Raw genomic sequence first — 22,736 nt, 5'->3', positions numbered from 1 at the left:
TCAGACTGCATTCATTGTTCTAAATAAAGAGTCAAGCAAATAGACCAAATATTAGTGATAGTACAAAAATTGGAACAGCACCTACAGCAAGTGGTAAGGGGGTCAATAATGGAAGACACCAAACAACTCTAACATAGAAATTCTGGAATACCCAGACACATGCGCTGACAGGGCCTAGAACTCTTGGTGGAATCCATGATAGAAGACAAGCAGGCACACACACACAGTGAAAGCAAAGCACAAATAAATTGAGGGCTAACAAAAAAACTGGTTTGGGAAGGAGAGCGCAAAAGCGAGATATGTACTCTCCAAGGCTGTCAAAGAAAAATGCATGAGTTGCCAGATGCCACAGATTCCACGCTTTACAATCTTTGTTTTAACTGGTTTCCAGCTGGTGCTAGAAGATTATCCTATTGTTAAGACAGAGGGTTTGTTCCACGTATGAACAATATTAAATTTCTTTAAAAAAATTATTGAAAAGTGATATGATGTGTTGTTTTGACTCAAGTAAAAATAACAAAGAAATCCAAAATAAAATAATAAACTTTGCTTGGCAGCAAATGAAAAATAAAAATATCAATGCAAAACCCTGAAATATCCTTAAATTTTATTTTTCTCTTTGAAACTAGGCCTACAACAAACATGAAGATGTGGCAGCACAAAATGTTAGCTGTGACCCAACCTTGACCCTCAAACTGAGTCTACATCTAAGCATATGACATCAGCCTATGATGGTCTCCAATCTTACAGTTGAGAAAAATCATGAAACAGCAACTGACTAAGGCATAGTAAAATAAACAGTAGGTACTGTTTTACTTTAATACCACAATTTGTTATTGGAGTTTTAATAATGCTCTTAACTCTCCTTGATATAAAACTTATACTAAAATCTATAGCAAATTAATTGTTACCAAGATATTTATTGAAGAATGTTATCTATACTTGGAATTTTTCTATGTTCTTCGTTTATGTCAACATGGAATATAAGAGAAGAGAATTTAAGCCAAGTCAAGCGCAGGGGCCTATGAGGTCATTCAGTGCTTAAACAGAAATTGAAAGTACAAAGGTTTGAAAAGTGTAACAGGAAAAAAACCTTGCAGCTGTACTATGACTCCTAGAATAGAAAGTAGGTACACTACTACAGCAAAAGAAATGAAAGAGGAGATGTTGCTAGGGGCCGAAAGGATGTTGCAAAGTAACTTTGTAATGCCTACAGTGCACTGACAGCACTAACCCCAACATTGCTTATGTTAACATGGTCATATTTAGTTTGTCCCAGTGCTGTGGGTAAGGATGGCCAGTACATTTGTAATGTAGAGTTATTTTCAACTTGAAATGTGGATATATAAACAATTCTGAAAGTGGATTGGTTTAAGTTTTGCCGAATGGGTGGGATTTGGGAATCCCAGTACCGTTTCAAAAAAACTGCCTTCAGCTTGTAGTCACTCTTCGTTTGGTGCAGACGTGTAACATTTATTTCTAGAATTTTATTTTTTTGTTGCTTCAACATTTCTGATATTCATTTTGGCAACAAATGAGTGCTTGTTTAAAAGTATGTACTAGAACCCTTTACATCTCTTACAATATAAGGGACCACAAAAGGAAAGGGGTTTATTGGGCAAAGAAAAATGCAAATGAGAAAAACAGATCTAGAAGGATATATGTATTCTAACATGGCTAAAGTAGCCTACTTCAGTAACTGTTTTAATTCAGAGTACATGAAGGCTTATTAAACATTTGGTAGTTTTATAAATTGTACTGCAACCCATACTTGTACTATGGAGTTGAAAGTATGATTTTACTGTGTATTAGGTGTTTTAAATGTTTCTGACAATTTTGATACTAAATTAGCAGGCTAGGCCTAGTTTTGGAGATAGTATACTGCCCCACCTCTCATATCCAGCAATTATGACAATCACATAGGACGACTGGGGTTTTTGGGTGGGGGAAAAATACAGTGTGTGAAATAAAAGAATGTATTCTAGCTTGCTCATAATACTCTGGCAAGTTCTGATTGTGATTAAGATAAAGTTTATTGAAGGTTTTTAATGTGACAGTATTCACTAAGTAAATGTGGACCTATTAACCTATGTTATGTTAATGGTGGGCCAAATGAGGGCCTGGCACCCTAGGCTTTAGGTTAGATTGCAAATCTATAATAAATTATAGCGCCTATGGTTATGTTTGGTGCGGGGTCTACGTTGGAAAAACCTCCTGGTCTAGGTAAGACATTGATGCCCTAAGTAGGTTAGGCCATAACCCTACTACTTTAATTTACAGTGCGCTAAGTCAGATTAGGCATTGGTCAGGGGGGTTGGATCCTTCTGCTAGGTACAGGTGCAGCCTCTCAGTTAGGTCAAGTTTTATAGGTCCACGAGGGAAGACTTGAGCCCCCCAGGTTAGGTTAGCTTAAATTCGTTCTTGTATTTCACTTTTGTGGTTTCCCCCACCCAAAAACCCTGCTTCTCCACTGTGGTCTCACAAATTGTATAATATAAGGATCCAGTGCCTCCAAAACTAACTATTTACTTATAGAATGAACCTCATACACGTTCCAAGAACATATTAAAACAAAGGAAAATCTCATTTTCAGAACTGGATTGATTTGGGTTGATATATCAGATAAATAATTAGCAAAATAATTCCACTAAAATTAGTGCAAAGACTGCCAGTCCATTTAATCATACATATACATATCATATAAAATTCTAATTTGAATTTCTGAATTCTGATTTGCTGATATAAATTCCAAAGATAAAAGCAATTCTTTAAAAAAGAACTGGGTAAATAAGCACACAGGCAATTTGTATGAAAATAGGCTTAGCAAAAGAAATCACAAATTGGCCTTGGAATCTGCAGTTCTCAAAGCTATTATTGTCATATGAATCATCTGAACAACAGTGAAAAATTAGGATTATGACACTGGGTGACTGAGGCATACTGAGGGGACAGATGTTCAAATTGTGGTAAAACTAGATTTAGGAGGACTGGCATTGGATTGGGAAAAGCTGGAAAGTAGAATAGGCAAATGAGGACTGGAATGGGTACAACTGAATACTACCACCTCACCCCTCTGGGAGGCCATGTTCAGTACCAGCTCTTTGGGGATGAATGCAAAAACATGAGCAAAAGATGGCAAATGGGCATCCTTAACATAAATAAGACAAATATCAATACAAAAGTCACCCAAAGGCAGTAAATATTCCAGTCAGCAACTGGTGCAAACAAGCCCGCACTAGTAGTCTTCAATTTGAACTTATGATGGGCGGGGTATCAAGTTGTGAAAGATGTGGAGGAGACATTAAATTTGACTCTGAGTATTAAATTGTTGTCATGCCCTCTACCATACCCTTCACATGTAATAACCTTACTACCTGGATAAAACTGGCCATTCGACATAGGGTAAATGACTGAGTGGCAACACAGCAGCCACCTCTCTCGGAATGCAGCCACTTCCCGAAAAAGCTCTTGAATTATGTCATTATTTCGTAATTTAGAAGAAAACACGGTAGATCTAGGTAATAAGTCCACATCTGGTGTTTCTTTGGAAATTACAGTTTCCTATAGGTAGTATTTCAGTTGCTTATTAAGAATTTAACGTTAGTTTTGGGGGGTAGACTGTAATTAACCCCTCAGGGGCCAGTACTAACCAAGGTGAAATGCATTTGATGCCCCAATCCCCAGTGGCTATTGCATTCGCAAGACCATTCCTTGTAGTCTGTGCGGAGTTATTGCCTAGAATTAGCGAAACCGCTTCCTTTGAGACGAGTGTATAGCCTAGGTCTCAGAGTGCTGCCTGGATGGGCCACAACTCTTTGACTGATGCTCATGGCAGCAAATTCATGTACTTTAACGGAAAGGTGGCAGCATTCTAAGATCGGTGGTCACTACTTACTAGGTATGTCGCCACTCGGTCATTTACCTTTAGGCTAGGCTATGTTACTATTAGGTAAGGACCAAGGTTATAAACACGATCAAATCTGTCCATAAACGTAACCCTATGCCTGAGTTATGGGTTAGCAAAGGCTACTTGATTGTGATATGAAGTACCTTAAGATTGCCTACTACCTAGCCTATAGCAGACAGAAGTTTGGACACGGGATTACCCTTGACGACGTCCTATGCTCCGTAAATCTTAAGAGAAGGGTTAGCCAGCCCATGCTCAAGTAAACAACGAGGTAGCTCGTTCGGAATGGACAGCAGGCTTCGCAAATTAATAGTAACAAGCTTCGGGTAGTTAGTAGGTAGGCTACTGTATACCATCGGGAGCTACTACTACTAAGGTACCTCGCTGGTTTAAGTCAGCCGTGGCCCCTGACAGCTTTATCCTTCTCACCTGCCCGTCAGTCGATGCGGTGTAGTATCACAGGCATCATAGAATTCATCGACTTCGCTTTCCGATGACATAACTGGGTCGTTAAGGGTTAATTATCAGTTAATGGACACCATTGGTGCTGGTGATATGCCTGACAACCAAGCCCACCCTTCGTCCTACTACTACGTCAGCTGATGGCTCAGATCAGCCATCATTGTTTACGTTGAAATTCCCTTCGTGATTGGTCGTCGTCTTCTGACGTCATTCAGCGCCTCTTTTCATTTCATTCATGACGTAGCTGGTGCCGATATACTATGTATTTGCCGGCAGGTGTCTTTAAACCATTTAACACGTGTGTCGTCATTTGTTGCAGGCGTTGGTAACCGTGTGAATGGTGCACATTGCGACTATCCTGTTTATATGCTACTGGATATTATCACCACTGTTCTTAACGCCGTACAACGCTTAGAATTGCGTTTATTAATGTATACTATTTCCTTGGTAATCTTCTAAGAGTCATTAAAAGATAGACTTCCATTGCATGTCAACAGAACTCGAAACACACACACATACACACACACGGAATCTGAGTGTATATATATATATATATATAAATATATATATATATCATATATATATATATATATATATATATATATAATATTATATATATATATATAGATATAATATATATATATATATATATATATTCAATGAAAACAGATTAGTGAATGCAATAATAGTAAGCCGCACAACACGGACACTGGTGATTTAAGAAGAACCGTTGTTTGTAGTAACAAAAAAGCATAATTAAACCTAAGGAACAGAAGTGCCTATATTTGTTGTAGGGTTGTGGACTCCTTAGGTCGATATATGTCTCATTGAATGGGATCTTTTCTAAATGCCATTGGCAACAATGCTTCGTCGCTCCTCTGTGGCTCCAGGAAAATGAAGTAATTGTATACTCTTGCTGCTCCGTGTAAAGTGAAAGTCATCGCATGGCTGTATGTATGGGGTTTGCAACCCATACGCGTTACTGATATGGCATTAAAAAAAATACCTGAGAATTAACGATAGTTGATTGTTTTGAGGCGAGAAAGTTGGAGGCTGTAGCACTTAGTGAAAGGGTAATACGTACTGTGTAAGAAAACGAAAGGAAAATGCATATATACCACACCAAAAAGCATTCAGAGGTCTTAACACGGCGTACATTACAGTATGCTATTTTTTCCGGTGAGCAGGCAATATTATCATACATTCCATGGTAGCGCACCTACGGTTTATCAGTTTTCTTGAATAAAAAAAATATTCTTTAAAAACTGGTGAGCAAAAAGAATGCCATAAAGTCTTATCTATTTATTCATTATATAAATTGTATTTAGGATGGCTATTAAGGTTTATAGAAGGGAAGGTAGAGCAGGTGTAGTGTTGTAAGGACAACGCTTTTTCTATAGAATCTTGTACACCATAAATATTCAAGTATGTATGTCTGTATAAAAACACAAATCGGCTGGGGTTCGATACTACCACATATCCGTCTTTATAAACCCCGTTTACCTGTAATAAAATTTTACGGGCTACTCTAGGAGCAAGAGTCCGTGCTGGCATGAGGCCAGCTAAATCTAGAACATAATAAAGTTTAGTACTATGTTACCTGCCTCTTTGTCTAGACCTCACAAGTGGTGACCTCCCAGATAGGATGGTGACTCACCGGTTTTGGCTGCTCGCCTTCAGACAATCTTTAACGGAATCATACGGCGCCACAGCCTAGGTCTCTGAAAGCTCCTATCCGTGGTCGACACCAACACCATTAACTACGGCACATCCTCCCCAGGTGTGTTTTGGCGTCTCTCGGACGATTTGGCCCGACATTAACGACACACGTCGACCGTACCCAACACCATTTAATGGACTAAATACAGCGCTTTCGCATTTTGGTGTTAGTGAGGCTACAATGGAGGACTCCACAGTTCAGCTCCTTGCAAGGAACTTGGACCCTCCTGAACTCCGCCACACCTTCGTGGATGTCTGCCACCCAGTCCGTCAAGCTGCCGCCCTTCTCCCAGCAGAACACGGCCTCGTGGTTCTATCGGGCAGAGGCCCAGTTCAGGATCACGGGGGTCACAGATGAGGGGACCAAGGTAGATATCGTAGTGCCAACTCTACCAGAGGAGGCCTTTGACCGCATCACCCTGTGGTTGGACACACAGGTCGGCCAGATAACCTACGGCAAGCTTAAACAGAAGCTCATAAAAACGTACTCCTTCTTTGTCCCCGTCAGGGCCACCCGCATTCTTGACCTCATCATCCAACCACTGGGCAATACAGAGCCGAAGAACGCCTTGGATAAGCTGACAGGCCTCCTACTACTGCTGGAGGTCGGCGATGACGGGCATAGAAAGGAAATCAGCCTGTCGTGAAAAATTGTCCTCCGCCAACTGTCTCCGGAGGTGAGGGGGCAGATTCCGGAGGCAGATGCCCTGCACATGGATGAGTTAGTGGACAGGGCCCAGAAGCTACATGAAGCCGCCAGGGCTGCGAAGTTCGCCACCATGCTGTCGACCAACAGCCTTGTGACAGAGGATCCTGCAGACACAGAGGTGAATGCCATTCACCGGAGGAAGGCCTCCTCACAGCAGCGGAAGGACAACCCACCCTGGTGTTTCTTCCACTGAAAGTTTGGGAGGAATACCAAGAGGTGCGAAGCCCCCTTCTGCTCCTTGTCAAAAACTGGGGAGGGTGGCCACCGGCATCAACATCAATGGCCATCACCATATCAAAATCACACTAAGTAGGCTTCTACATCTGCAACGTGATCTCCGGCCACAGGATGCTGGTCGACACAGGGCTGATGCAGCACTCCCGACGCCACGGCCGCCCTTGTGGCCACAAACAGGTCCCCCATCCACTCCTATGGGACGAAGCCTCTGAAAATCTCCATCCTAGGGCACACCTACGTCTGACCGTTCATCATCATAGACGTCAAGGTCCCTCTCCTGGGGGCGGACTTCCTGGTGCAACATGGGCTCCTGGTAGATGTGGGCCACAAACGCTTCCTTGACAGAGGGACCTGTCACTCCCGCCCACTCGCTGTGGGCCCAGGCATACCTACCGTGTGCCCCATCGTGCCCCATAGATACAGCATCCTCATACAGGAGTTCCTTAATGTGTTCAACCCAGAACTCCGTCAGGAGGCCGGAACCCCAGCCAAGCATGGAATGTACCACCATATAACGACCACGGGCCCGTCCACGCACCTGAACTTCTGCCGACTCTTGCCGAAACACCTCCAAGATGCCATGACGGCATTCGCAGAAATGGAACAGATGGGCATCTGCAGAAAGGCCTCAAGGCTATGGGCGTCGCCCCTCCACATGGTGAAGAAGTCGGACGGCACTTCGAGGCTCTGCAGCATCTACCACTGTCTAAACATTGTGATGATGCCCGATCGTTACCCCTTGCCAAACATGCTGGACCTCACAGGGGCCCTTCACGGAGCAAAGGTCTTCTGAATGATGGACCTACTTAAATCATATTTTCAGGTTCCCATGTACCCTGATGATGTCCCCAAGACAGCTATCACCACACCTTTTGGGTCTTTCATCTTCTCGTACCACACCTTTGGCCTGAGGAATGCCGAAGCTACCTTCCAATGCCTGATGGATAGCATCCTGGGAGACCTGCCCTTCTGCGTTGGCTAAGTGGATGACATCCTGATTTTTTCCAGATCACTGGAGGAGCAGCTAAACCTCGTGCGGGCTGTGCTGAAGTGCCTCCAAGAGAACGGGCTGGTCATCTGCTTCAATAAGTGCATCTTTAGCACGGAGAAGGTGGACTTCCTCGGTCACGAGATCTCCCAGACGGGCATGTGCCCCATGGCCTTGAAGGTGGCTGCCATAGAAAAGTTCCTGACGCCAACAACGATCAAGGCCCTGCAGGAATTCATTGGTATGGTGAACTATTACCGCCGTTTCATCCAAGACATCCCCGCACCATTTCCCCCTTAACAGAGGTCCTGAAGGGGAAGCCGAAGAAGCTGGTGTGGGAAGCCTCACAACAACAGGCCTTTGAGCTGACAAAGACGTGCCTCACCAGGGCCTTCATCTTGGCTCACCTGGACCCTTGACACGCTCTTAAGACTTAAGACTCACCACCGACGCCAGCAATATCGCCTGCAGGGATGTCCTGGAGAGGGTCACAAACGGTTCCCCCAACTGCTCGCATTCTTCAGCAGGAAACTGAAACCCGCTGAGACCCGCTACAGCACCTTTGACTGTGAGTTGTTGGCCGTCTACCAAGCCGTACACCACTTCAGATACCTCTTGGAAGGCTGCTGGTCCACGCCTTCACCAAGACGAGCGACGCCTAGTCTGCAAGGCAACAGCAGCACCTTGCGCCATCACAGAGTTCGGCTGCACCGTCCACTACATCCCCGGTGAGAAGAACCCTGTGGCCGACGCTCTATCGAGGGTCAAGATCATTGCCATCCACCTCGGGATCGACTACAAGGACCTGGCATGGGAACAGGCCGCAAAACTGGAAGTGCTCTTAGGACCCTCTGGCACGACACTCCTCTGCGACATCAGCATCGGCCGCCCCTGGCCTTTGGTTCCAGCCTGTCGAAATCTTCAACGTCATCCACAGCTTCTCACACCTGTCAGGCCAAACGACAACGCAACTGATGACCGAGAAGTTTGTGTGGCACGGAATCAGAAAGAACTTGCTGGAATGGGCCAAGAGCTGTGTCCCATGCCAAATGAGCAAAGTTAGCATGGGCATGGGCGACTTCCCCCAACCCTAGCAGAGGTTTGGCCATATCCACATGGACATCGTAGGTCCCCTGCCTTCGTCTGGGGGCGCCAGGTGCCTCTTGACAATCATCGACCAGTCCACCAGGTGGCCCGAAGCAACCCCAATGATGGCGGCCACGACCAGCACCTGCGCAGAAGCCCTCCTCTCAAGTTGAATCAGCCGATTTGGAGTGCCAGACGACATTACCATGGAGGGGACGTTGCATCATAGCACCACCACCTACAACAATGCAGCCAACGGCATGGTGGAAAGGACCCACCACTCCCTGATGGCGCGCTGTACGGCCGAGAACTGGAGATCACAACTACCTTGGGTCATCCTCGGCCTCTGTACTGCCCCAAGGGCCAATGGAGAGGTGTCACCCACGGAGAAAGTCTAAAGTGAAATTCTGGCAGTACCAGACGAAAATTCTTGACGAACGCTGGCAATGCAGACACCCTGATCACGAGATTACAGGAGATCACTGGGAAATTTACGCCCTGCCTCAAGACTTTCTCCTACTGCATTCTCTGCCACACGGACAAGGCTTACCTCATCTTGATACACGGTCGTGAAGATTGGGTCTCTGTTGACAGGCTGAAGCTGCCTTTCTGCTAAACGAGGACAATACCGAAGAGGAACCTGGTAGACGTCCCAGGGTGCCCCTGCAAAACAGGGCATCTCCCGAAACTGTCCAAACGGAGTCGTGGCCGCCCGAGGACGACAGTCGAACCCCCCAGGACCTGTGCCTGGGAGGCATCCTGTTGCCCAACTCGCCGAAGGATGCAGATGCCGAGAGTACCCCGAGACAACTAGTCTCACAGACTCGGGGCTGCCTACGCCCTCCGATACGCTATCGCGACAAGATGTCCTTACTGCCTATTATGTCTTCCAATTATTATTTCACAATTATTGTCTTGGGGGGGAAGTATTTGTAAGGACAATGCTTTTTCCATATAATCTTGTACATAATTGTTGTAGCTGCATTTTACATTACACCATTCTTTAGAGCATTCTCCGGCCTTTCCACCGACATATAACTCATATCTATCTAATCATTGTAACCATAATCATAAATATTCAAGTATGTATAAAAACACAAATCGGCAGGCCCCGACCCAGTTTTCTCTCGGTTCAGGTTGGGTATTACATATCCGACCGCAGCCGTCTTTAAACCCATTTATCTGAGCAAGAGCCAGCTTAATATCCAACAACAACAGTAATAAAGTTTAGTACTGTGTTACCTGCCTCTTTATCTAGACCTCACAGTGTCAGGTAGACAGATAGGTGTGGTGTCAGTAACTGAAAGACTGAGAGTGGAGAAAAAAAAATGTTTTCGGTTTAGAAAATATGAAAGGATATGTATCCTATGTGAATTAAACAGAAAGGCAGGTTGATAGCTAAATAGATGGCCTTTTTAGTATGTATGGAGTTCGTAGAGTATAGGAGAACTGCTGTTTATGTCCTAAGTACTGGCATTTGAAGAATTGTAACAACTACCAGGTACATTTATGGTATCATCACATATTCCTATCCTACTTTCTTCTAATATGTGGTGAGAATTTTCTTATGCAATGTTTCAACCCCTTGGGTTTAGGCTTCGGTTCAACAACCCATCTGAAGTCATATTCAACGCCTACCTAACATTTCAGGCCCGGGTTCTTATCTTGTAAATATTCTATGATAAGCTCTTCTTCTTCAACGTCTTGGGTATATTTCATCGTGTTTTTTGGTCTTATTTTCCTTTTTGTTCGTCATCTGAAATGTAGATTTATTTTCTCATTTCCGTAATCTCATTATTTTCGCAGCTTGTGACTTTGGTCTGCCGGAAAATTCAATGAAAAGGTGTCCATCTCTTGCCTTACTATAGTAGATTCACATCAACCGTGCATGTGATGTCTAGGGCAGTCCCTTACGACGCACCTGATTGGCTGTTGATAAGCCAATCACAGGGCTGGAAACTCTCAGTCTCTCTCGAGAGAGTTCACAGAGGCAGGACGTATGTTCCACCTCTCCTGAAAGACGTATCCCTCAGGAGGAGAGGTGGAACATAGATCCTAACCATGTGAACTCTCGTGAGAGAGACTAAGAGTTTCCAGCCCTGTGATTGGCTTATCAAAAGCCAATCAGAAGCGTCGTACGGGACTGCCCTAGACATCACATGCACGGTTGATGTGAATCTACTAAAGTAGTACTTACTTGTTACTTGTTGTCGGCTTAGCCAGGTCCCATACCACTTCCATAGCGCTAGCAGGGCCCCCAATATCAAATGAACAGTTTACTCGTGACCGGTTATTGCAGTAGAGCAACTTAGATTGCTTACGAGACGATGCCACACAAAGCAGATTATTAAACGCTTCGACCAGCAGTAGGCCAAACTCATTTGTCCTCGGAACGTGAAGGAAACTAGGCTAAGGTGGCGCCATTTCAGCAACGTTGGCAGTTTCATGGTCTTTCAGCCGTGTCTCAGCGATGGCAAAAACATCGATTGAATTCTCAGTTATTAAGTCTCCAATCTGTAGTGTTTCATTTCCTACAGATTGGTAGACAGTCGACTGGATTTTTACGAATCCGTGACATAGTGATTTTCTCCAGTTCGGTGGCTTTCGTTTTAGAGTTAGTTAATTTTACGAGTAATGTATTATTATCATTATTATTATTATTTTGTCTGGATAGTGTTCGCACTCATTGTACGATTTTCCCATTTGTTTACTCATGACCTATTTTTCATTTTAGCGGTTTTTATGAACTTATCCATAGTGTTGTGGATATATATATTAGATATATATAGGTATATATATATCTATATATATATATATATATATATATATATATAAGATATATATTATAGGTCAAAGACCATGCTCTGGGACCTATGAGGTCTTTCAGTGCCGAAAAGAAATCCGAGGGTAAAAGGTTACAAAGGTGTAACAAGACGAAAACCTCAAACCAGTTGCACTGTGAAATAATTGTTAAGAGAGGGTACTGAGTGTAAGATGGCAGAAAGTATATTGAATGGATGGCGGTACAGTAAAAGGAATGAAAGGGGTTGCAGCTAGGGGACGCTGCAAAGAACCTTAAGTAATGCCTACAGTGCACCGCGCATGAGGTGCACTGACGGCACTACAGCTACCCGCACCGCCCCCCGGGCTCCCTCCCTTGCGGGTTGTTATTCATCGTGTTGATCTTGGCAAAGGCCAATAAAAACTTGGCCATCCTTCTTCTCGGAAGATCTATCTGCCCCTTCCCGTAAATCTTTAGGCTCAGCAATCAATCCTTTTGCAACGCCAACTCTACATCGCCGATCAGTTTCATCCTTCAACAGTCACTACAGTTAGCTTTTCCGTACATTCAGCCACTCTTAAATGTTTTGTTTGTTTGTATGGTGTTTCTACGTTGCATGAAACCATGGAGTGGTTATTCAGCAACGTGACCAACGGCTTTTACGTGACTTCCTAACCACGTCGAGAGTGAACTTCTGTCACCAGAAATACACATCTCTCGCTCTTAAATACGCTCTATCAAAACAGTTTGGACAGTGCCACTTCAGTTTCGCGTTATTTCCATCACAGATGACATTTGGGCAAGGATATTTATGGCTACACTCATCATCGGATTCGTAAGTGGGGTGCAACAACGGTCTCCTTTTGTTACCCATATGGCAGTTTCATTAACATTTGTGTTTTCTAACGAATGGTTAATCATGTTCAATATAATAAAGTTCACAACGAAAATAATAAAAATCAGGTTCTACTTAGCTCAAAATGTGACAATAATCAAGTATGCCTGCTCTCCACCGAAAGGAAGTGGTGAAATGTCACTGTTAATGCAATCATGACAAGCGAGTTTGATAAAATTGCGGAAAGAACAGCTAATAAAAAAAATGGACTATAAAAACATGGAGGTGGAAGAGGATTGCATAAAATTCCATAATGGGGTTCTGGCAGTGCAGTAGAGTATATATATACCTGTGGGTAGAGAATTAAGGGTAAAAAGCTAAGAACAAGCAATCGATATATCATCGTCGTTGTCTCCAACACCGTGAGATGGTATGGCCCTTGAAATTCTTCAGCTCGTGTCCTTCCCGTGATTTTGGTCCCACAAATCTCCAGCCTGGCTTTCCAAAGTTCTCAAATAGTTTAGGGTCTCTGAACTCTTCTGGTGCCCATTTTACCCAGTTAGCACTATCACGATACTATACTTACCGAAGTGGTGTAACTGGATACTTACGAGCTATATAACCCTCTCTCCTTCGACTAAAAAATAAAAAAAATAAAGAATGGTGGCCAGTTTTGTGATGCTGTGGAATCAAATATTCATATGGTATATTTCTACAAGAAAATTGCAAACTTAATAATATGGTTGAAAGGACTTTGAAGCATTTCTGCAATTTCCTTAGTTGTTATTTAATTAGAATTATGTATTTTGATTTCCTAGAGGCATCGAAGAAACAAAGGAACACAGCAACTTTAATTTTGTCAAGTTACATCGTAAAAATATTGTTATTCAAAGACAAGAATGTGCCCGAATGTTTGATTATAAATACTTCAATAAAAGCTTCCATTATACGAAACCAGATATCAAAGCCATTTTGCAAAGACAAATTGTTAAAGAATTTTTATAACATTGAAAGTAATGTAGCTTTTCTAGCTGAGAATGTAACCTTTTGTCAATAATTTATTAAATAAAAACTTAAATAAAAAAATCACACACACATATAGATATATATTATGATGATATAGAACTTGGGTCATCCCGTAAGGCATAATTTTTTTTTACTATTCTGCTAGTTGACTATATTCTTCCTTAACATTAAGTTCAAACGTCGCTGCATTGTCACATAATTCACGTCCGTATTGTGATAAAAACATAATATACTAACATACTTTTATTTCCGTGTATTTATCTGTCTATGTGACTTCCAGATTTAATTCAGCCTACCTACTTGTTTGCTTTATGGCTTAAAAAAATCCTCCTCAGTAATCCTTCTTTGTCTTGTGCTATTTCATCCTTTACGTAAACTTCATTATTTCTGCTTTTCGAAGATCCATCTTTACCACTGTTAGAACTGGAATAAAAGATTTAGGCCAAAGGTCAAGTGCCGGGTCCGATGAGGTCATTCAGCGCTAAAACGGAAATTGAGAGTACATACAAAGGTTTGAAAGGTGTAACAGGAGGAGAAAGCCTCAAAGCAGTTGCACTATGAAACCATTGTTAGGAGAGGGCGAATGAAGAGCAAGATGGAAGAATGAGAATATGAATGGAGGAAAAGGAATGACGCATTACAGCTAGGGGCCGAAGGGACGCAACTATAAGAGCCTCAAGTAATGCCTACATTGCACTGCGTGAGGAGCACTGTTCCCATTGGAGACAATTCGCTATGGACTTTTATTTCATGGTGCAGTGCACCAACAGACACGAGAAGTAGGTGTTGCGTATAGGATTATCCAAAGGTGCACTATATTAAAAAGAAAATACCGTATGCAACTTCAGATCTAAAATCATTGTGGGAGAATTTTTGGAGCACCTGAGGTCGTGCCAAAGGTGTGCTGATCTCTGCGACCTACTCTTGGATAATAATCACTTACTATGAAACGCTATCCAGTTGTAACTCTGGACACTGATCTAGCTCACTTTTTAATAATAAGTAACTTGAAAACTCTATGATCGTCCCCAGCATTATATGTCTGGAAAACTCCACAATTCTACGTCATATACCATATAAATACCCTGACCACATCGAAGAAAGATTCAAAATTGGTAACTTCATGTATGCTGTCTCAGGGGTCACTGTGCGTGAGGGATGTATCATATGTGGCTAATAACTGTATCTGCTACGGACTGTTACTTTGGCATTCAAGATTTTTTTATACATAGTTGAGAGACAAGAACCGTGTCACAACGGCTTGCTAGTGACAAAATGTTAAAGAGGAATCCAGCTTAAAATTTAGGTTAGACCATTTCTTTCTGTTTGCATTGATGACTGTCATGATCTCGCTGTGGTTTAATCTGATTATGTTTACTGCTCCTCCTCCACTTCTTGCATTTCTTGAGCTGAAATCAAATGTAGGTATTACTATTAAATCCTTTACTTCCTACATGGAAGTAAAGGGATCATCCATGGAATCATGGAGTATTTTGATCTGCTCCACCCGATTGCTACTGTCTTGTACTTTCCAAAGATGACTCCATACATCAGGTAGTACTGCAGAACCCATAACATCAAGAGATCCACAAATTCTACTTCACTGGAACTCGCACATGACAATACGCATATGTAAACTTCATTCGCGTAGTTCATCTATAAAGGAAAGTTCTCCAACACACTATCGAGAGGTAATGAAGTGTTGGTACAAATAAGACTAATCAGGGAATGGTTAATGTGAGACAACACACCCTGGATATAAAAGTAATTTTCAGGAAAGCAAAACTAACCAACATTCTGGATATAAAAGTAATTTTCAATAAAGTAAAAACTAACCAAAACACTGATATAAAAATGACTCTGTCTAGCAAAACCTAACCAGCATACTCCTGATATAAATGTCGTTTTCAATAAAGCAAAACCTAACCAGCATACTCCTGATATAAATGTCGTTTTCAATAAAGCAAAACCTAACCAACATACTCCTGATATAAATGTCGTTTTCAATAAAGCAAAACCTAACCAGCATACTCCTGATATAAATGTCGTTTCAATAAGCAAAACCTAACCAGCATACTCCTGATATAAATTGTCGTTTTCAATAAAGCAAAACCTAACAGCATACTCCTGATTATAAATGGCGGTTTCAATACAAGCAAAACCTAACCAGCATTATCCGATATAATGTCCGTTTTCAATAAGCAAAACCTCACCAGCATACTCCTGATATAAATGTCGTTTTCAATAAAGTAAAACCTAACCAACATAATCCTGATATAAATGTCGTTTTCAATAAAGCAAAACCTAATCAACATACTCCTAATACAAACGTCATTTTCGATAAAGCAAAACCTAATCAACATACTCCTAATACAAACGTCATTTTCGATAAAGCAAAACCTAACCCACATACTCCTGATATAAATGTCATTTTCAGTTAAGCAAAAACTAAGCAACACACTGGATATAACGTTATTTTCAGTAAAGTAAAAACTAACCAACATTCAGTATATAATGTAAGTTTCAATAAAAACAAAAACTAACCAAAAAACAATGGATATAAGAATTTTCGGTCAAGTAAAACCTAACCAACATACTCTGGATTTAAATGTTAGTTCAGTAAAGCAAAACTAACCAACATATTCTGGATATAAAGATTTTCAGTTAAGCAAAAACTTCCCAGCATATTCTAGATACAAGTGTTATTTTCAGTACAGTAAACACTAACCAACACACTAATATATATGTCAATTTCAGTTGAGCAAAAAATAACCAACATGCTCCCGAGATAAATGTCATTTTCAGTCAATAAAAAACTAACCAACATACTCTGGATATAAGCATTTCCAGTCAAGCAAGAACTTCCCAACATGCTCTATGTGCCATTTTCAGTATAGCAAAAACTAACCAACATACTATAGTCTTGCCACCGCGACGAGAGCTCTCTGGCGTGGCATTTAAAGATATGCCCTATTGCCAATTTTACCAAAACAACTGGGCCGTGTGTAACAGACCTTTGAATGTCTTCGAGCCAAACCCTGAGGCTATAATTATAAGATTACTGGGGCTTTTCATTTCCAGATACGTACTTTAATCTCCTGCCTATTCCACCTTGCTCTCGATCTCTCTCTCTTCTAAATCTTACAGCTGTCCGAGCAAGAGCTTTTGTATGGGATAACATAGGCCCTCCATTCGCCTTTTTATTTAGAAAATTCCTATTTATTTTTGTATATGATTGCCTTTTCTCGGCTGTGAAGTTCAAGTCTATCCATGGCTGTGAGATGACTTGCAAGTCAAGTGTCAAAGTCACTCTACACTTCAGTCAGGCCAAAATTTTGTTGCCATTTCGTATTCAAGCAATATTCAGTCATTGTTTCCTATCTATTATTTTGTCAGGGAGAGAGACAGATGTCTGAATACAACTGTTTATTTTCTCACTCGTCAAAGTTATCTGTTATGCTTTATTTCATATCCTTGCCCACCAATTTATTCTATACCTATGCTATAAAGAAATCAAGATATTTGTAGAAAGGAGAAATGCCTCCAGACATATAAATACTGTGACCACCGAAAGTGACCCCCTGGGGACAGTTTTAAGTGGCTTATCCGTGTGTTTAAACCCACATGGAGCTGTTTGAGATATTGGCAACAGCACCAAAATGAAATGCCATGTAAATACAAAATCTGATTCCGTTTCTTGTTATTGCAAACAAAACTTGATCAATCGTGAACCTATGTCATTGATTTAGAATTCTGCGTAACGGAAAAGATGATATTTGATATCTGTCATGGGAGAAATGGTTTTATTTCTCCGTTGTTATAAATTTGGCAGATATGCGGAGATTAAAGAAACGCGGGAGGACCCAAACAGCCCCATCAGAGAGGTCTGGTCATTTTGGAAATACTATAGTATATAAATGTCAATTTCAGTCAAGCAAAAACTAACAAACATACTCCTAAGATAAACGTCATTTTCAGTGAATCAAAAACAATTTTCAGTAAAGCAAGAACTGTGGATATACACATCATCAGTAAAGCAAAAACTAACCAAAAACATACTCGGATAATAAACAATTTTCAGTAAAGCAAGAACTGTGGATATACACATCATCAGTAAAGCAAAAACTAACCAACATACTCTGGATATAAACATAATTTTCAGTAAAGCAAAAACTAACCAACATACTCTGGATATAAACATCATTTTTAGTAAAGCAAAAACTAACCAACATACTACATAGTTTTGTTTGTATGGTGTTTTTACGTTGCATGGAACCAGTGGTTATTCAGCAACAGGACCAACGGCGGCTTTATGAGACTTCCGAACTACGTCGAGAGTGAACTTCTATCACCAGAAATACACATCTCTCTAACCAACATAGTAATATAAACGTCATTTTCAGAGAGCAAAAACTCACCAACCTACACTGGATATAAACAATTTTCAGTAAGCAAAACCCAACCAACATACTCTAGACATAAATGACAATTTAAGTAAAGCAAAAACTAGCCAACATACTTAAGATGTCAAGCAAATCCTAACCAACATATGTACTCTGGATATAAGCATCATTTTCAGTAATGCAAAAACTAATCAACACTGGATATAACCATTTTCAGTAAAGCAAAAACACCGTTTAGAGAGTATGCATGACTCTTCTATACACCATGATTTTACTGCACACAGACGTCATTCATTCTTTTCAGGGTTTTGACAGCTTGCTGATGACCATACCTGTACTGTGTTTTCAGGCTCAGGAATGTGATAGTCTTAAGTTTGGGGCAAGTGCCATTATACTGACCACACTTCCTTTAATTTTTCAGCTTTTTAGTAATGTAGTACATACATGCATTTGTTGAATATACATCTTCAGTCTATTTTGATATTGTATACATACATTTCAATAATGCATTCTTATTACAAGCAGCATTCAAGCACAATAAGAATAAAATACAAAAGCAAATCCATGTTTGAATTTAACCTTACAGAAACAGCAAGTTCAAAGTTCACTGGATATAACATATGCTTAATCACCAGAAGCAAATTTACAACTATAAAGAACAGTGCTCCCAACGCAGTTTTTTTTTTTAGTCATGTAGCAGGTTTTGCAACCTGTAATAAAAGTTAATTAAGGCAAATTGAAGTAAGGACTCAACTCATCCATGTATACCTTCCATAATGAAACGACACTAATTTTTCAAAATTATAATTAAGATAATCAGCGGTGAACAAAGAAAACCAGAGGATATTCAAATACTTTTACCATACATCGTCAAAATCTGACTTAAAATTAATCAAAATAATTCTGGAGATCTTGGAAATATTATACTTGACCACTTAACACCAAGAGATTTCATTTGAAATAGTAGTGGCTAGTAGCCAACCATAGATGTTGATACTCCCACCTACCACTTGGTAAAGAAGAAAGCCCCGTCACCACTTCATTTATTTGCTCTTTCTTATCAGGAAAAAAAAAAAAATTGTCCTAACATACATTCATGTCAATTCATGTAAGTGGCTTCAGATTTTCTCCTTTTTGAAAATATGCAGGGATAACAAAAGGAACATGACTTCCCTCAAGTTTATTTCACTCTCCTTTTCTGGATGGTTGGCCTCTAAACATTGTGTAAAATGCAAAAGTTGAATTGCAATCACTTAACAGTGTACCTATATGAAAATTAACATGTAGAACTAGGGCAAAAACAAATTTTTCATATACCCATTTGAATATCTACCTATGTAGGTCTCTGAATAATTATTTTGGCGAATACTAGCACTTTCTGTTGTCTGTACCAACTGAAGATAGAGAAGGGAAAGGAAGGAAAACGCCTCCCCTTTAATGGATCTTAAAATGAAAAAATTGTCTTTAAAAGAGATACAGTATGCTTCAAAACAAAACTATATCTTGTACTTTACAACAGCCTGAATAACTTGTGTAAGGTTTCCTTGACGACTTGAAGATGCTATTAACTATAATGTCTGGATCAAAAGTATCCTTAGGGTGAAGGTAAATATAGTCCCAACAAATTTATGAGACTGACAAGTGGTCATGATGTGAACTGGAGTCTTGTAAGAGTGGTTAAGGGCTGTATAATCTGTAGTAAAAAAAAGCATGGCATCATTTACTCCAGAAATCTTTGTACGTAGGTATATAGAATCTACAACAAAGGCCAAGTGCTGAGAACTATAATATCATTCAGCAATGAAAAGGAAACTGAGAGTGAAGACCGTTTTACAGGTGCAACAGGAGGAAAACCTCAGTTGCACTATGAAACAATTGATAGAAGGTGCAAAGAAAGATAATGTGAACAGATGTCCAGTACAAGATATGAAAAGGATTGCAGCTTCAGGTCAAAGGGAAGCTGCAGAAAAATTTTGATAGTCTGTCCAGTGCATCACATGAGATACACTTTGCATTACACCCCCCATGGGGAAAGATCTTTCTAGTTGATGATATGAATTACAAGGAGGGATACTATCTGAAAAATCTGACAACTTGTGGGTCAAATCTTTTACACACTAACAGGGTACCTGTAAGGAAATCTTGGAGTAATCCTAAAACATATCCACCCACTCCAAGATTCTGAAGTTTATAAGTACCTTGTGATTTACCCAACCGAAAGCAGCACTAAAATCTATTTGAATTACTCTGCACTCAAAACCATTGTCAAGGTTCCCTTGAAAAATGGATTACCTAGTCTAAAAGAGCATTACAGATACCCGTTGGCTCTCTGTAAGCATTTATTGATTGTCACCTAACACATAATCCATTAGATTCCACATAGTGCTTATGTAATGGCTAAAAAACAAGTTTTCAGCTGATATGGTTGAATACAGGATGGCATTTTATTTACTTTTTTTTGCATTCCTTAGGTTGCTGAAAACATGACTAGTAGAATAATCTCAAAAAGAGTGCCTGACCTGCATACTAATAACTGCAACTACTTAAAAGTAATGTTGGGTCTGATTTATACATTGAAATATAGAATTTAGGTCACAGGCCAAGCGCAATTAGTTAGAATGAGACCCTGTTTAGGGTTAACTTTACTGACCAGACCAGTGATTGCATCTTGGCTTGCCTGGCAGGACAGCCAGGAACTTTTCTAATTTGCTTAAAATATGTATGGATTGATATGAGAGTTGGTTACCTACAAATCTGAGGTAAATGATGTACGAGTTGGCCAGCTCGGTTAAAATGAGTAGGTTGCAGTTGCATCTGACATTTTGTTCTTGATTGTTGGTAGAGCTGAAGGGCAAAGGTTTTCAGTTTTAACTGTCAAGCTGGTAGATTTGGAACCAACCCTCCTACAATTTTATAATGTATAGAATTTTAAAGCATTTGTGCCTATATTGGATGTTAGTGCATCTTCAGTCACATAGAAGGGAGGGTTAGACATGTTCATATCAAAATTTGTTGGGAATTGGATGTCCTTCCAGCTATCGATTTGACCATATGTAGGGTAGTTGGGTGTGGGGATCATACTGGGGAACAAGTCTATTTTTTTTTTTTATTTTTACATTTCTGATAATGATGCACCAAAACGAAGTTAAATATCAGAAGTAGAAAAAGTAGCCAAACAAACCTGGTTGTAGAAAATGAATCTTATACATTGAAATATACACAACTTTCCTGCTATGTAAGGATACCAAAACCTTTCTGTCTCCATAACCTGAACCTGATGACAAAGCTGATCTGCCAGAACACTCCTCCTGCCCAGCTAATGGCTCAACAGCTGGCAAACCACCCATTCATTCATCTGTAATGCCAGCTTGCAAGTGGAGGAGATGCTGTCCCACACTTCTTGTCTGGCATATGTCACTGTGTTACAGCTCATATGCAGTATCTGGTGACCCATCAACTGGTCTATGAATGCCTGTACCACTAGCCACACTGACCACTCCAAACTTTTGACATAGAGACAAGGTGTGACCTGTGCCCACATTCCTGAAACAAACATGCCTTTCAGGCATGCACCCTAACCTGCCTTTGATGTGACAGAAAAGATGGATTTGAGAAGGGGAAGAGTTCAATGGTTTCTATTTTCTATTCACCATACAAAACCGTCCCTAATCTCTGAAATAAAAGGCACAAATTGAGAGACAAGGTCACAAAACACTTACCAGTATTGCTTCAGCTGTCACTTCAGAAAGCAGGTGGATCTGCCCTTGCAAAACAAGCATCTCCCAGGATGACAAATGGCTGAGGACAACTTGCCAAAGGTATGCTGGTTGTTCCTGTTAGGTCAGAAACTGCAATAATACCTCTCTGGTATTCACGAGCCTGATGTGAAAGCTCTTGCTACTATTCTGTTACCTGCTTGGACAGGTAACATAACCAAACATCCTAAAAATGTCAAAGCCAAAGCCAAATAGCAAGTCTAAGGTGAATCACCTTTCCTCTAAGAGCACTTACCTACAAAACTTTGCCCTCATCCTGGGACAAAGCACCTGTCATGCTGAAATCCGAGATACTTTGGAGAAATGCCATATAGTAGCAACAGACCCAATGGGACACATCTCAAAAGCTGCATAGGGTGCCCATTAGTGAAGTCTCTTAAGTGAGATTATTCAAAAGACTGCAGACTGACAAGTCCAACCATACAGTCATTGCCTCTACATTCTCTGGCATGTGGTAAATATCTCCTCTGGTGCAATGCTGTGGCTTACTAGATCTGCTGGACTGCAAGGAACTCACTGACCCCTAAGATCAGACATTCACTTGGTCCAAAGACAACACTAACATTCACAGGCCCGGGCAACCAGATTCCTCACCTCTGAAAGGAAAATGGACTTGTTTCTGCTCCCTTACCCATTCTTGTTCTCATGGTATTCTGTCAGTTTTCCCAAAGGGACCCCACAAAACCAAAAACAACAGTTGTCCGAGAGGAGATGACCAAAGAAGCCGTGCAAACACCACACACGAAGAGTGAGTGGGGTGCACTGATGCAGCAACAGGTGTTCCTGAAGGAAAGATAAGTTGTGGA

At 40.9% G+C, this 22,736-nt stretch overlaps 1 protein-coding gene across 4 annotated transcripts in view; it reads right to left on the bottom strand.

The window, feature by feature from the left end:
• LOC135211194 (WD repeat-containing protein 44-like) overlaps window positions 1–4,738 on the bottom strand; it is a gene marked incomplete at its 3' end in the record, with an annotated part of 69,520 nt that extends 64,782 nt beyond the window's left edge. Inside the window, 1 exon segment of one of the 4 annotated variants that reach the window (XM_064244414.1) lies at window positions 4,288–4,738. Coding sequence is in view for 1 of the 4 variants with exons in the window: in XM_064244411.1 (XP_064100481.1) it covers window positions 4,337–4,407 (71 nt within the window). 4 annotated transcript variants of the gene reach the window in all.
• Between the last annotated feature and the right edge of the window lie 17,998 nt (window positions 4,739–22,736).

The sequence above is a fragment of the Macrobrachium nipponense genome, chromosome 4, assembly GCF_015104395.2.
Source record: "Macrobrachium nipponense isolate FS-2020 chromosome 4, ASM1510439v2, whole genome shotgun sequence".
NCBI classification, from domain to species: Eukaryota; Metazoa; Arthropoda; class Malacostraca; order Decapoda; family Palaemonidae; genus Macrobrachium; species Macrobrachium nipponense.
This window is presented reverse-complemented; position numbering and strand designations above follow the sequence as displayed.